Genomic DNA, 17439 nt, shown 5'->3' with positions numbered 1-17439 from the left:
CTCCAGCTCAGTTTACTTATGTCTCTCTGGATTGATTAACTATTATTATATCATGTCATGTTATATATTATATTTTATATTGAAAGTGTGTTTTTTTAATCAAGTGAGACCAGATGGAGTTTTAGATTTTTTAAATCAAAGATAAAAAAAAAAAAAAAAAAAAAAGTTTGCTTTTATTTGTTATTTATATATTTAGTTAGTTATTTACTTTTCCTGTTTTTCACTTGTTTCTCAATGGAATATTGCTGTGGTTGCTGGCATTATAAACAAACAAACATTATATTATATTTAATTTGAGTGTTTTTTGATGATTGTCATCAGAGCTTCACATTTAAACATTCAATGCACATGCAGCTTTAGCTTATACTGTACACTACAAGAATAATGCATGAACATTCATCAACAAATCCTCTCAAATCAGTCTTATCGCTACAGTGGAAAGAAACGTTGACTGAGTTCTCAGAACAAGAGTACGTTTTCATAAATGTCCCTCTGGGGCTCTTTGTCTGATATTTTAAATGTTGGTCAGTTGATTAATTGCAATTTCCAGTGGCCAAAATACTGCTGTATTATGTCAGCAGTGTTTGGATAGTATTTCTAGTGCTTTTTGGAAGCATATATGAGGGTTATTAACTAAAACCATACATAATAATAATAATTTTTGACACTTCAAATTAATAAATGTTAACTGAAATGTAAAAAAAAAAAAAACTTTAACTGATTTTATTTAATTCAGTTTAATTTGATGCACTAAAATTTCCATATTGATGAATAGGTAAATAAAATGTGAAAAAAACTATAGACATTAAAAAACCTAAAACTAATAAAAACAACAAAATGCAGCAAAATTACTTAAAAAAAACACTTCAGGTAAAATTTAAATTAAAACTAAAAACTAATTGATAAAAACTTCAATAGTATCTCAGTTATACTAAAATATAACTGATTTGTATTTGAATTTGTACGGTTTTAGAATTGTTTTGCTGTTTGAAATTTTGAAAAACATTTAAATAGCCTACAATACTTATATAGGTATATGTTTTTGTTATACTTTAGATGTATAATATATATCAGTAAGCAGCAGTTTCCCAGTGTCTAAATAACATATTTTGGGAAATATTTTTTCATTTGTTGACCAGTTTCCTCTTTCCTCAACATCACTTTCCTTCCTCTTTGTCTTTTCTTTTGTAAATCCCTTTACAGTTCCTCAATGACGTCACCCTACAGGAAGTGACATAATTTTGGAGGGAAATCAGCAGTAAGGATTCGATGGATTCTGTGATGTTTTGTGATGTTAGTTGGTTTGTATCTCTCTATGATCAATTTACATAAATCAGTCTGATAATAGAAAGATACCAAAGATATTATTTAAAAAATATTAAATAATAAAAAATATTATAAAGCTATATAAAAATGTCAATTGTTAAAAATTAACTTCAAGTTGACGTCCTTATGAATGCCAACTATCCCACAACTTCAGCTCTTTATGAACAACCTGTTAATTAATGACTTACAAAGAAAGTCTGGTAAGTTAAATCATTTAGCTATTTTTATGTTTTAATAGCATATTGCATTAAAACATAAAAATAGCATGATATATGAGCAATATGTTTTATTGTCTGTGTTTGTGATGGAGGATCTAATGCAGAAGAGTCACATATGGGAGGCATTCAGATTACACATTACACTGACTTAATAACACAAAATCAAACATTTTCCAGTCATAAATAACACATTCTTTGCTACATGGACTTCACTGTTTAACCACGATCAAATTAAATTCCAAATAACTTGAGAATCAGGAAACAAACTCTGTTTTTGAGCATTACAAGTGAGCAGCACTGGCTTATTATTTTCTGATTTTGACCTTGGATGTAGGTTAAAATTTACATATGCACCTTATATATACAACTATATTTTATCCCACCATTTTTTTTTTTTTGCCTTCATCAGATCATTCAATAAAATTTTAAATAGTACAAACATAAAAATGTAATTTAAAATAGTTTTAGATTCATGAATTTAATATGTTTATTTAGTGTGTATGTAATGTGTTTGTTTTTCATATTAGAAATCTGAACTAATTTCCATTGTATTGTTTTTCAATTTTATCATTCATAAAATTATTATTCGGACATTATTTTAGTCAGACAGTCATTGTTTTGTAATTGAAACGACATCAGGAAAAATATATAAACAAAACACAAAAAAGAAACTGTTTTGTTACTTTGTATTCATCTGTAAATCGAACGCCTAGGTGTGTTTGATCGGAAGCCCCGCCCCTCGCGGGTTCCCCTCCCATTTAACGGGTTTGAGTGGCACGCAGGAGCCCCGCCTCTATCTCGTTCCCCTCTCGTTGAACCGGTTTGATTGGCAGGCGGGAGCCCCGCCCCATTCTCCGTTTCCCTCCCGCTGCTGAGCTTTGATTGGCAGATGATAGCAGCTGCGGAGTTGTGGAGTCATGGCGGAGCTCCGCCGCGCCTCAGATCATCGGAGTTACGGAGATAATTTGTGATAAACTGTCAAAGTTTAGAACAAATCTAAAATGATCGAAAGCGATTTAAAGTTACGAGCGGCGTCAGACTAACGTCAAACGATCTGAAACCGAGAGCTGGCAAAGATGTGAGACTCTCCGGAGCCGAAGAAGAAGGGGAAAAAAACCGTTGGAGTCTCCCAAAGTCGCAAATATGGCTTCTCGTTTCTTTCCATTTCACACAAAAAACTCTTTAACAGGAGCTTCGTTGTTTTCCGCGCTTTGTGTCGCTCTGTAGCGGCCGGACCGGCTGTGATGGATCCCAAGCACAAAGAGTTGTTAGAGCAGTGCCAGCAAAAGTTGTCGGAGTCCGTGACAGATGTGGACCGGGTCCTGGAGCTGCTGGCCCAGTCAGGCAGCCTGAGCCCGGCCGAGCGCGCGGAGCTCGACACCAGCTGCTCCGGCAGCGCAGAGAAGGTCCTGCTGCTCCTCAAGACGCTGCTGGAGAAGAAGGACCGGGACCACTTCCAGGAGTTCTGCTGGGCTCTGGAGAAGACCCAGCCGGTGCTGCTCGGCGCTCTGCTGCCGGCGGAGAACCACCACAACACGGGTAAAACCTGCACCGAGCCTCGGCTCTTTGAGAGAGGAAACTTTCAGAACCTTCTAGTAAAGTTTACTAGTTAAACCTCGTTAGTTTGGTTTAGTTTAGCTGGTTGTCCGTCCAGCAGTGGAGAGAAGTGTCTGGTTTCTGACTAGAACAACTGTATACACTGTAAACAGTATAATATATAGTAATAGATAGATTAAAAGTTATCTATCTATCTATCTATCTATCTATCTATCTATCTATCAATCTGATGCTTATATATAAATCTAATAATATATGCCACACATATAAATATGAATATTTAATATTTATCTATCCATCCATCTATCTATCTATCTATCTATCTATCTATCTATCTATCTATCTATCTATCTATCTATCTATCTATCTATCTATCTATCTATCGTTCTATCTATCTATCTATCGTTCTATCTATCTATTGTTCTATATCTTTCTTTTTATATATATCCATCTATATATATATATATATATATATATATATATTTTTATTTATTTATTCCATCCATCCATTCTTTGTTTGTTTGTTTTTATGTATTTGTCGTTATATATTTTTATAGTTTTTTCTTTTGATAAATCCATCTATCTATCTATCTATCCATCCATCCATCCATCCATCCATCCATCCATCCATCCATCCATCCATCTATCTATCTATCTATCTATCCATCTATCTATCGTTCTATCTGTCGTTCCATCCATCCATCCGTCCATCTATCTATCATCCATCTATCGTTCTATCCATATGAATCTGTTTGTTTTTATATTTTATGTGCATTTTTGCAGTACTCTTCAATTTTTAAGTACGAATATTCAAAATTGTTTCTAAATGTATATAAAATCATAAAAACTGCATGTAGAATAAACTACTATCATGCACAAATTGTGTTTATAATATTGTTTAAAACAGTTGTAGCATGTCAGATAGTGTTGTATGGACACATGTAATGTTTGGTATCACTGAGAGTATGTGTTGTATATAATATTTAGTTGAGTGTGTCAGAAGCGTTCATTCTTTGAATAGAGCGGTTTGGCGTGTGTTTCGTGGTCTGTGATGCGCTGGATGTGGTCAGACAGATGCTGAGATGTTCACCTCATGTGTTTCCTTCTAGAAAACACAGACCCGCCGGTGCGTAAGGCTTTATAAAGCTGCGACCGACCTGTTGTGTAAATCTGCCGCGTGAAACATCGTACAGTAAATGTGTTACAGATGTTTCAAAGATTCCTGCGGCCAGAAAAACTCATCAGACGTGCAAGGATTTAGCCGTAAGCCAGAAATAGCCGCAGACTATAAAATAATACAGCTTAATGCTGGATCAAATAACATTACCTAGAAAGCCATTAAACCCGTGTTACAGGAACCTGATTGGACGACACAGAAACACATGTGAGTAATGTTGCTCCAGACAGACTGAAAGAAAGAGTCATTTACAGTCTGTCTGTTAAATGGAGCGTCACCGATCAATTAGACAACTTAGAGATCTATGATGGTCGTCAATATAGACCTCAGTGGGGGTCTGTTTAGCTTAATTTGTCAGAGTCTCTGATCATTTCCTCTCTCGCTGATGTGTCCCGTCGCTCTGGGCTCTATCAGCTGTGCTTCAATCAATTATAAACAAAATCGGGTCCTGAGTGATTGTGTCCGTAGTAGGCCAGCCGATGGCCTTAATTATATAAAAGCCCTATAGAGAGCAGCTGCCGTGCTCCAGAAGCGAAATACCATTGATGTTTAGCAGTAAAGAAGACCTTTCAAAACAGAACCTGACCAGAGATTCTTTAAAATAAAAAAACATGTTTAGAAGAATAGAACACCCAAAAATGAAAATGTGTAGAAAATGTGCTCACCCTCATGTACATCCTAAAATGCAGATGAGTTTGTTTCTTCATCAGGTTTGGAGAAATGTAGCACTGCATCAGTGTCTCAGTAATAGATGCTCTGCAGTGAATGGGTGCCGTCAGAATGAGAGTCCAAACAGCTGATAAAAACATCACAATAATCCACAAGTAATCCACAGCACTCCAGTCCATCAGTTAACATCTGGAGAAGACAAAAGATGAAACAAATCCAGCATTATGACATTTTAACTAAAATACCATAGAGTTCATAATCCATAATAACACTTCCTCCAGTGAAAAAGTGCATCTGCTGTTGTCTCTCACATCAAAATCAGCCACATATTTGTTTATAGCTGTTTAAACGCTGCTTGATCTGTGCAGATTTCTCTCCTGATTCACACCAGAACACTTTTTCACTGGAGGAAGTGTTATTATGGATTATAGACTCTATGTATTTGAGTTAAAAACATCTTAATGCTGGATTTGTTTCAGTTTTTGTCTTCTCCAGATGTTAACTGATGGACTGGAGTGCTGTGGATTATTTTGTGGATTATTGTGATGTTTTTATCAGCTGTTTGGACTCTCATTCTGACGGCACCCATTCACTGCAGAGACACTGATGCAATGCTACATTTCTCTAAACCTTTTTCGATGAAGAAACAAACTCTCTTCCTCATTCTCCAGCGTTTGAGATGTTGTGATACTTCTAAACTCCGGTCATATCAGTGGATTAGTCCCGGGCTGTGACGAAGCCCCATGTGGAAGCCGAGTTTAGAGCTGGTCTGGAGAGATGAGCCGTCATGACTCTGTCCAGTTGCTGATATAGAGGGGTCAGTTTCTCAGGGCTGTGAGTAATGAAGGACATAGAGATTCTACCCAGCATGCCGTCTGGCACACACAGAGAGGGCTCAACAGATTGAGTGCCTTTCTCTGTCAGGTCCAAGTTTCCGTTGTCCGGCTCACAGCTGTGTGAGTGGGAGAGAATTAAATAGAAGTCCAGTTTATGGTCCGTACTTTGCCAAGCTTCATGCACTCGGTTTAAATGTCAGACAGGACACACACACACACACACACACACAAAACGTCCTGTCCTTACACACCCAGAATAATTGTTTTTCTATTATAGTCAGAATATTTGCAGTCCTTATTGACTTGTTCTCTGCATTGTTTTGATTGTAAAACATGCTGGAGAATATTTTATCATAAAAAGGTCATGAGATACCTGAACAGTGTTCAGTTTATCAGTGTGATGGCATAACGGAATAATTTTAGCTTCATAAAAGTAGTTTAAATGACAGATGATGCTATATGAGCTTTACAAGCAGCACAGTCCCTATTGAGATTCACATTTTGGGGTGTGAATGCAGATTAATAAACGTACCATTTTTTAATTTCTTATTCTATTTTTTGTTTTATTACTGAAGCATGTTTAATTAAGGCTGCTTGCTAATCCTTTAAGGCTTTATTTACTTAATTATTATTATTATTAGCATTACAATTTACTCCATTATTTTAGTATTATTTATATTATAGTTTTTATTAATATTTTGAATTGGCATTTCTTTTTATATTCATATTGTATTTTATATATTTTATTTTTTATATATATATTTAAAAGTTATTAATAATATTGTATATCTATATACTATATCTATACGTTATATGTGTTTTATTCTTTATTTAATTTTTACCAATTTTATGTGCTTTTGTCGTTTTTATTAGTTTGAAATATTTCAAAAGTTTTAATTTCATTTTTAGTTTTATTTCAATTAGTAATTGTAGGACTTATTTCAGTTAGTTAGCAAGGCAACATGGTTAATTTCAGTTTTTCGCTTAATATTTATATATTTCAGCTGTATTTCACTCAACTATTATTATTTCTTTTTAAATAGTTTTAGTTGTAGTTAACAAAAACAGCACTGGTTAACCCATTTAATTTATTTAATATGTTTTACTTTTAAATAGTTGAATAAAATCGCTCTTTAGTGCTGAAACTGGTGCTGAGACTCATGAAATTGTACTAGTTTTGGTGCAGACTCCGTGACAGCTCTGTCTGGGTTGAATCGATTCAGATCCAGACTCTTTAGATGAGTCGGTTTAGGATCAGACTTTGAGGAGTCAATATTTTGCGCACGTTCAGCATCACTTCACAGTCTGCTTGTTTTCCCGTCTGTTGACCCAGTTCCTCTCAGCCTCTGTGTGGATCCGTCGCTATAGTAACACTGAGCCATGTCACACCTCTCAAACCTGACGATCATAATTAACTTCAGGTGTTAATTAACTCGGATGTATTAATTATTTCCCTGCATATTTTAACAGTGTAAAGCATGGGTGTGTTAGGAATGAAACATCTAAATCATGTATGAGCACAGTTCTTTCTCTTGCAAAAAAGGTTATGGGTAAATATTCCGTGGTATTTCCAGCGTGTGTTGATTGGAGCTAATTCTGTCAGCGTCTCATGGGTGGCAGCAGGTGGACGGCGCATCAGACCGGATCAGAACATGTCTGATACTGCCTGTACCGACATCACAGTGCTGACAGTCAAAACTGTTATATTTTATGACGTTCTTTCATCTGCAGAACACAAAAGATGTCTTGAAGTTTTGTCCGAATAATGAAAGTCAATGGGGTCCAAAGCGACACTGAACCCCAGTGGCTTTCATTTTATGGATTATGCATTATGATTTAAGTCTATTCTACTCCACAAGCCTGCATTTATGTGCTCAAAATATTATTAGAATTTAAAATAGATGTTTACTTTGTGAATATCTTGAGAAATCATTCTGATATGCTGAATAGCTGCTCAAGAAACATTTCTGATTATTATCAATGTTGAAAACAGTTGTGCTGCTTCATATTTATGAATTTAATACCATTTAAATGTTTGGGGTATGTGTGTGTTTAATAGAAATTAATGCATTTATTCAGCAAATATACATTTAGTTGATCAAAAGTGATAGTAAAAACATATTCTAGTTCAAGTAAATGCTTTTGAACTTTCTATTCATCAAATAATTCTGAAAAAATGTTTCCACAAAATACTGTTTTTAACATTGACTATAATAAGAACCATTATTAATAACTCAGCACCTATAATACTTGAGCAGCAAAACAGAATATTAGAATGATTTCTGAAGATCATGTGACACTGAAGACTGGAGTAATGATGCTGAAAATACAGCTGCACATCACAGAAATAAATTACAGTTTAACACATATCCACATAGAAAACACTTATTTTAAATTGTAAAAATATTTCACAATTTTACAGTATTTTTGATCAAATAAATGCAGCCTTGGTGAGCAGAAGAGACTTTATTAAAAGCATTTAAAAATTATAATGTTTCCAAACTTTTGACTGAATTTCAAAATAATTTGAATAATCAATAAATGAAGCACATGGGCTGCTCTGGAGTGGAATGAAAGAAAGACGAGCAAAGAAACAGACCCGTCCTGAGAGAGAAACTGAGTCTCCATTCAAGCCCAATTACCAGCTCGAGTTACTCCGATACAGCTGGAGGCCTCTGTGTGTCTTAGACTGCGCTGTTTACTTCAGAGGGAAGCAGAGATGTCCGCTCGTTCTCACAGGTGTGTCTCGTGTAGTAAGTGTAGAGGCAGCTATTTCCAGGCTGGTTCATTGTTAACGTTGTTCCAGCGCGCTGAAACTTGATTCATGTGTCTCCAGGTTCAGAGGATCAGGCCTGTATTCGTGCTCAGCATACACTGATGCACACAGATTGAGACGCAGCCGGACAGATTTCATGCACTCTCTGAGGCTGGAGGAAATGTTGATGTTTGTTTGTTTGTTTCAGGTTCCACGTGCAGCGTTCTGTCTGCGATGCCGTCGGATTCGGAGAGCAGCAGTTCTCTCAGCAGCGTCGGTGAGTTCTGTCAGGGTCTGTGTTTGCGAGGCAAGGGTATCTTACAGAAACGTCATATTGCATCTCACTTTTTTCAAGCTGTAATATTATTAGTTTTTAGGCATTGCGATAATGAGAAATGACTTTTTTGGGAGGGAAATGCATTTAATTGTTGTGGAAATAATGTCACAGTGCAAAAAGTCTTAATCCTCTTAAAATAGGCTTCATTTTCTTTGATAAATTATAATATTATAAATATTTATTTAATTGCAAACAGTGTTTTATGTTTTTTTTTTTTTTTTACCCTGGATTGTTTTAAGTCTGCACACATTAGAATTTTTATTAAAATTGGACATTAAAAATCTTACTTACCTTTTTCTTTTTTTTAACCTGTTTTTTTATATTTATTATATTTTTATTTAATAATATTAATAATAAATGTATTATATTTATATTATTCTATTTTATATTATTTTCTGAATCAGGATTAGATGTTTACTTTTCAAAAGTTTGAGGTCAGTAAGATTTTAAGTAATTAAAAAATTATACTTTTATCCAGCAAGGACATTTAATTGTTAAAAAATGATTGTAAAGAAATTTATTTACATTATTTTAAAGAAATGCTTCTTTTGAGCTTTCTATTCATCTGTGATTACTGAAAAATAAAATGTATCACAGTTTCCACAAAAATATTGTGCAGCACAACTGTGTTCAACATTGATAATAATCAGAAATGTTTCTTGAGCAGCAAATCAGTATATTAGAATGATTTCTGAAGATCATGTGACACTGAAGACTGGAGTAATGATGGTGAAAATAGATTTGTTGTTAAATGTTATTAATTTTTGCTTAACAGATATTCATATAGAAAACAGATATTTTAAATTCTAATAATATTTCACAATTTACTGCATTTTTGATCAAATAAATGCATAATAGACGTCTTTCACAAACTCAATGGCGTTGTATGATTTACAGCGCTGCACATATTTCTGACATCCTGCTGGTGCGAAACGGAGAAATCTGGGACTCACTGGGAAAAACACAGAGTGAACTCAGACACCAGCTGAGAGACGCTGCTGTCCATTAGACATCTAAAACGAGACAGACGGCTCTGTTATTTTGTGCAGTGAGAGATATGGGACGGGTCGTCAGTGGCCCAGATAAAATCATTGTTTATTCATAACATCTGTATGAACAGCAGAGCTGACTCTCAAACTGAAAGCAAAAGTTTATGAACCGTACATGTCTGGCCTGATCTGCATCTGAAAGCTCTGTGCTTCTACACCTGCCTACAAATTCCCTCTTCAGTAGGAAAGTCCACACATAGTGTACAATGCTTATATATTCGTTGTCATTTTTATTTACTGATACTCATGTCTATCTATCCCAGCATCCTCGCCCCCTCCTGCACACCTGGACAAGCATCTGATGAGCGAGAAACTGGAGACGGTGATCTTCCAGCTCAGACAGGTGACCCGCGAACGAGACGACCTGCGCAAGCGACTGGCCCTCTCCTCGCCCGGCACCACCTTCGATGACTGCAGGTACAGTAACACAGAAACACAGCAACTGTAGCTACGGCAACACATCTCTGCAGGTGCAACTGTAGCTATGGCAACAGATCTTAGAATGTCAGTGCAACTGTAGCTATGGCAACAGTTCTTAGACTGTAAGTGCAACTGTAGCTATGGCAACAGTTCTTAGAATGTCAGTGCAACTGTAGCTATAGCAAGAGTTCTTAGACTGTCAGTGCAACTGTAGCTATGGCAACAGTTCTTAGACTGTAAGTGCAACTGTAGCTATAGCAAGAGTTCTTAGTCTGTCAGTGCACCTGTAGCTATGGCAACAGATCTTAGACTGTCAGTGCACCTGTAGCTATGGCAACAGATCTTAGAATGTCAGTGCAACTGTAGCTATGGCAACAGATCTTAGAATGTCTGTGCAACTGTAGCTATGGCAACAGTTCTTAGACTGTAAGTGCAACTGTAGCTATGGCAACAGATCTTAGAATGTCAGTGCAACTGTAGCTATAGCAAGAGTTCTTAGACTGTCAGTGCAACTGTAGCTATGGCAACAGTTCTTAGACTGTAAGTGCAACTGTAGCTATAGCAAGAGTTCTTAGTCTGTCAGTGCAACTGTAGCTATGGCAAAAGATCTCAGACTGTCAGTGCAACTGTAGCTATGGCAACAGATCTCAGACTCTCAGTGCACCTGTAGCTATGGCAACAGTTCTTAGTCTGTCAGTGCAACTGTAGCTATGGCAACAGATCTTAGAATGTCAGTGCAACTGTAGCTATGGCAACAGATCTTAGAATGTCAGTGCAACTGTAGCTATGGCAACAGTTCTTAGACTGTAAGTGCAACTGTAGCTATGGCAACAGATCTTAGAATGTCAGTGCAACTGTAGCTATGGAAACATATCTCAGACTGTCAGTGCAACTGTAGCTATGGCAACAGATCTCAGACTGTCACTGCAGCTGTAGCTATGGCAACAGATCTCAGACTGTCAGTGCAACTGTAGCTATGGCAACAGATCTCAGACTGTCAGTGCACCTGTAGCTATGGCAACAGTTCTTAGTCTGTCAGTGCAACTGTAGCTATGGCAACAGATCTCAGACTGTCAGTGCAACTGTAGCTATGCCAACAGATCTCAGACTGTCAGTGCACCTGTAGCTATGGCAACAGTTCTTAGTCTGTCAGTGCAACTGTAGCTATGGCAACAGATCTCAGACAGTGCAACTGTAGCTATGGCAGCAGATCTCAGACTGTCAGTGCAACTGTAGCTATGGCAACAGATCTCAGACTGTCAGTGCAACTGTAGCTATGGAAACAGATCTCAGACTGTCAGTGCAACTGTAGCTATGGCAATAGATCTCAGACAGTGCAACTGTAGCTATGGCAACAGATCTCAGACTGTCAGTGCAACTGTAGCTATGGCAACAGATCTCAGACTGTCAGTGCAACTGTAGCTATGGAAACATATCTCAGACTGTCAGTGCAACTGTAGCTATGGCAACAGATCTCAGACTGTCAGTGCAACTGTAGCTATGGCAACAGATCTCAGACTGTCAGTGCAACTGTAGCTATGGCAACAGATCTCAGACTGTCAGTGCAACTGTAGCTATGGCAACAGATCTCAGACAGTGCAACTGTAGCTATGGCAACAGATCTCAGACAGTGCAACTGTAGCTATGGCAACAGATCTCAGACTGTCAGTGCAACTGTAGCTATGGAAACATATCTCAGACTGTCAGTGCAACTGTAGCTATGGCAACTGGAGGTTTCAGATCTTTCTTGTGGTTGGTTTCAGTCTTTCAAACACTATAACCCTGCTAGACAGTCCGTCTTTTCTTATCTGTACGTGAGCGTGAGATGGGACAGAGTGCTTTATGTGTATAAATAAAGTATGTTTACTTTCATTACTATTTCATAAATCAGGCTTTTACTCTGTTTTTGTGTCTCTTCACCTGAATGTTGATAGAGCCTGAAGAAAAATGCACACTGAGGTTTACTGTGCGTGTGTGTGTGTGTGTGATCTCCATGAAACTTCCCAATGAAATGATTCAGAAATGATGTGTGTGTGTAGGCCGAGTGTGAAGCCGGGTCACGATTACGAGCGTCTGAAGCTGCAGTGCATGAAGGCCATGTCAGACCTGCAGTCTCTGCAGAACCAGCACACCAAAACCCTGAAGAGATGCGAGGAGGCCGTGAGAGACGCCGATTACTACCAGTGAGTGCTGATTATCAGGGCATTTTTAACTTTTATGAGGTCCATTTGTTCTAACCATATAGAAACTCATAACATGTCTAGTAGTCGACCGATATATGAGGGTAGGAAACAGCTTTTATTTTGACAGTAATAATATTAAAAAAATATGATTCTCAATGCTTTTCATTCATATTTGTTGCTATAATTGTGAAAAATAATACAGAATAAGTTGCTTGAGCATAAATCTGTCTGAAGTTGTTATTATATAGTATTTATTATCAATTACAATAATTATTATTTATTTATTATTATATAATTTATTATCAATTAAAATAATTATTATTATATATTAATATATATTAAATATATTAAAAATATTTTTATAAATAAAATGTGTATATATATATATATATATATATATATATATATATATATATATATATATATATATATATATATATATATATATATATATTTTTTTTTTTTTTTTTGTTTTTTTTTTTTTTCTAATTTAGAAATTTTATAAAATAAATTACAGTTTCATTGCAGCAATCGTTATTCATTGTATTTAAATTAAATGCTGTAATATCATATATATTGGCTTCATATTGGCCATCAGCCAGCCTCCTCTAAAAGATATCAACATTGGCCTTAACAAAATTCATATTGATCAACCACTGAATGTGTCCAATATTGTTAATTTGAACTCCACTTCCTTCAACTCAGCAAACACCAGACGCTGTCTGTGCTGCTGTAGCGGTGGGTAACAGGAGGGTTTGTATATGAGAGGATCGGCCCACGGCGTTATGTGCTCATTAGCGTGATGTGGAAGGCTCTGATTGGCTGCCGTGAGTCAAGCTAACATCTGGTGGTGAAGCAAACACACAGCACAGATTAGAGATGTCCATCTTCATCTGAGATTACCCACTGCTTTAGTTTAATTCACTTTCCCCTCAGTCTAATTTGAAATGACTGTTATATTGAATTGGATCTCCTGCTGTGTTGAGCATTCACAAATGACAAGCCGAACAGTTATGTATGTGCTCCCTGGGAACTGAACCATGTCCTTGGCCTTAGAATATTTCACTCAAAAATGAATATTTGCTGAAATTGTATTCACCCTCAGGTCATCCAAGGTGTAGATGAGTTTGTTTCTTCATCAGGTTTGTAGAAATGTAGCACTGCATCAGTGTCTCAGCAATGGATGCTCTGCAGTGAATGGGTGACGTCAGAATGAGAGTCCAAACAGCTGATAAAAACATCACAATAATCCACAAGTAATCCACAGCACTCCAGTCCATCAGTTAACATCTGGAGAAGACAAAAGATGAAACATATCCAGCATTAAGACGCTTTTAACTCAAATACATTGAGTCTATAATTCATAATAACACTTCCTCCAGTGAAAAAGTGTTCTGGTGTGAATCAGGAGAGAAATCTGCACAGATCAAGCAGCGTTTAAACAGCTCTAAACTAATATGTGTCTGGATTTTGATGTGAGAGACAACAGCAGATGCACTTTTTCACTGGAGGAAGTGTTATTATGGATTATGGACTCTATGTATTTTAGTTAAAAACGTCTTAATGCTGGATTTGTCTCATCTTTTGTCTTCTCCAGATGTTAACTGATGGACTGGAGTGCTGTGGATTATTGTGATGTTTTTATCAGCTGTTAGGGCTCTCATTCTGACGGCACCCATTCACTGCAGAGCATTCAGTGCAAATTTTCATTCTGTAAATTCTTTTCCATTGTCATGATTTTATCTGGCACATTTAACTGATCTTAATTAGTTGTTCTGTTCACTGATGCAGTAACGCACGTGGCTCTCTCTCGGTCTCTTAGCACTCTTCACGGGCGTGCGGTCGGTGAACAGACGCAGCTGCGGGACGAGATGGAGGCCATGACGCAGAACTACTCTCAGCTCCTCCAGCAGCACTCACAGCTGCAGCAGACCTGCGACGAGCTGCGCCGGATCCATGACAGCGACCAGCGCGAGGTGGCAGACATGCGCCTGCAGCAGCAACAGGTACAGATCACACACACACACACAGCTCTGAGGAGCGTGATGAGGTTTAGTGTCCTGCTCAGGAATTTAACTTTGCATCCCAGATCCAGAACCATTAGATTTCCTCCGACTGTACAGATGTATAAATTCATGCTTTATTACATGAATAATGAGGCATTTTGGGGAATAATCTAATCACTCTAGTTAATGAATTTAAAAAAAAAAGTTTTTTTTAAATATTTAAAAAATTAGTGTCTTTCTTAAATATTTAAAAAATATTTTTATAAAAAAAAAAAATATTTATATGCATCAATATAACTGTAATAAACAACATTTATTTAAATGTAATTTACATAAATGTATATTTAAAAAAATTGCATGCAGAGACTTGGTGATCACCGATTCAGTTTGTTTGTTTAAAAACTCGTTCATTTAAAGTGGATCGTTTGAACTAATTCACGAAAGTAAGCTGAACTTGCAAACACAAATGCAGTTTTAACCATTAAATTTTGCTACTAAATTCGTTCTTTTGTGATGCTGTCATACTCGCAAAGTTCAATAAGTTTATTCCCAAATAAAAAGCATATTAAAGTAGCACCAGCAAATATCATGTGCATATTTTTGATATATTGTCCAGCCCTGCTGACTATCATAGTTCAGTAACTAGAATAAATATTATATTCAGCTGATATCTAAGATGCACTATTCTCTGCAGTGTGTAAATTGTTTAATTAGAATCATATTTCAGTATTTAATAAAATAGATTTAATCTCTTGCTAGATTATGCAACCCAAAGTCCTTTATATTCTGTGGTTATTATTATCATTAACTAAAATCTTAAAAAAACATTTTTGTTAATTGACATTGAGGTGAAATAAATTAACTACAGTGGAACTAAAAGTAAAGAAAGAAAAAAAAGTAAAACGTAAATAGTAATATTTGGGAATAAAATATATAAAAAATTTCAAGAGCACTTAACAAAATTATAAAAAAAAATAGTAATATTTGGGAATAAAATATTGAAAATCTAAATGCTAATTCAAAATATTAATAAATTAGCATTTATTAAATAATACAAAACTGAAACTATTAAAAATGAAGAGTTTACTGATACATTTAAGTTGAATCACTAAACTTAAAATATGGAAATAAATAAATAAACCTGAACTAAAGCTACCTATTTTTATGGGGGGGGGGGACTTTTTTAAAAGTGATAAAAAAGGTAATAATAACTTATTATAAACAAATTAAATATTTAAATATTAATCCAAATAACTAATACATATTTAAATAAATATATAAATATTATTATGTAATATATAAAAGTTGAAGCACTAAAATTACTTAAATTACTGAAATAAAAATTAAAATAAAATAACCTAAATAGTATACATAATAAATAGTTGAATAAAATAAATAATAGTATAAATAAAAGATAATATCAAAATATTCATAAAAATAGTACATAAATAATACAAAATTAAAGATGTTATGCTTCTTTATTTTTGATTTTAATTTTAAATATTTATGAAATGTGAAATGATAATATGACTAGTAGAATCATTTGTGTTTTTACAATCCATTCAAATGATGATGTTTATATTATTATATTATTTTATACATGTACATGTTTAATTTGATGATTCTCTGGTTTTCTGTGGACTCGTCTGACCTCAGTGTGATGCTGCGCTCTCTCTCGGGAAAGTTACTCATGGATTCAGTTTGACCTGAGCTGAAGGTGTTTTATTCTCTCTGTAGGTCATGAGGGAGAACGGCTCCTCCGACCTGCTGAATAAACTGTACGACACGGCCTTAAACAAGCTGGAGGGGATGAAGAAAGAGTACGACGCCCTGAGGATACGATACAATGAGAAAACGGCGAGCCACAACGCCGATCTGAGCCGCCTGGAGCAGATGGAGGAGGAGAACCGGCGTCTGCAGAAACAGCTGGACGTTCTGCTGAAGCAGAGAGACTCGGCGCTACACTTCCAGCAGCAGTACAGCGGCTCCGTCAGGAGGTACTCCTCTCACCCCCCAATCAATCATTCAAGACAGTTCAGCTCTCTTAGGAGGAAATCTTGCTCTCTTTCAGGTTCGAGGGTCTCCAGCAGGAGCTGAATAAGGCGTCCGCTCGGAACGAGGAGCTGCAGAGAGAAACCGATCGGCTGCAGATGGAGAACACGCGATATAAGACCCTGCAGCTGAAGGCCGTGAAGGACGGAGAGAAGCTGAAGGAGGAGAGAGACTCGGTGCTAAACGAATACAGGCTGATCATGAGCGAGAGAGATCAGGTCATCAAGGAGGTGGACAAACTGCAGACCGGACTGGAGGTGGCCGAAGCCAAACTCAAGAACACATCTAGCGAGAGGAGGGTCGCCGGCGAGGAGATGGAGGCTCTCAGACAGGTCAAACACACTCCTTTCAGCTGTTCATGTAAACGATTCAAAAGATTCACACATGCATTTGAATCATCATTTAGAAGTGATCCAAGAAGTCAATGTGTGTCCTTTATGTAAGGTTTTTTTTTTTTTTTAATAATTAACTATATAACTAATTTAAAACTATTTAAATATTAATCTAAACAACTAACTTGTATTTAAATTAAATATATATGTAAATAAAAAAATATTAATATTGTAAATCTAAAAAATAAATTTGTAGATATTTTAATATTTCTGTAATTTAGTGTATTTTACTATTATTTCATTAATTATATATACATATAAAATTAACTTAATAAATATTTATTTAAATTCTGCTGTTTATAATTTTTTATTTTAAAAATTATTAATCTCAATATTAATCTAAATGTTCACATTTCAAATAAATTAAATTTTTAAATCATAATATAAATAACTAATAGATAATTAAATAGTAACATTACAAATATAAAAGTAATTATGTACATATTTAAATATTTAGATGTT

The 17439-nt window shown here is 35.7% G+C and overlaps 1 protein-coding gene across 1 annotated transcript in view; it reads left to right on the top strand.

Annotated features, from left to right (window-relative positions):
• Window positions 1–2418: 2418 nt before the first annotated feature.
• The window catches only part of LOC109053684 (disks large homolog 5-like), a 32746-nt gene continuing 17725 nt past the window's right edge, over window positions 2419–17439 (top strand). The window contains 7 exon segments of the mRNA XM_042768086.1: window positions 2419–3083; window positions 8747–8815; window positions 10188–10341; window positions 12384–12527; window positions 14350–14533; window positions 16271–16530; window positions 16605–16917. Coding sequence (XP_042624020.1) covers window positions 2789–3083; window positions 8747–8815; window positions 10188–10341; window positions 12384–12527; window positions 14350–14533; window positions 16271–16530; window positions 16605–16917 — 1419 coding nt within the window. The 5' untranslated portion in view covers window positions 2419–2788.

The sequence above is a fragment of the Cyprinus carpio genome, chromosome A12 (assembly GCF_018340385.1).
Source record: "Cyprinus carpio isolate SPL01 chromosome A12, ASM1834038v1, whole genome shotgun sequence".
Classification (NCBI taxonomy): Eukaryota; Metazoa; Chordata; class Actinopteri; order Cypriniformes; family Cyprinidae; genus Cyprinus; species Cyprinus carpio.
Note: the sequence above shows the minus strand (reverse complement) of the source record. Positions and strands in the feature narration are given on the sequence as shown.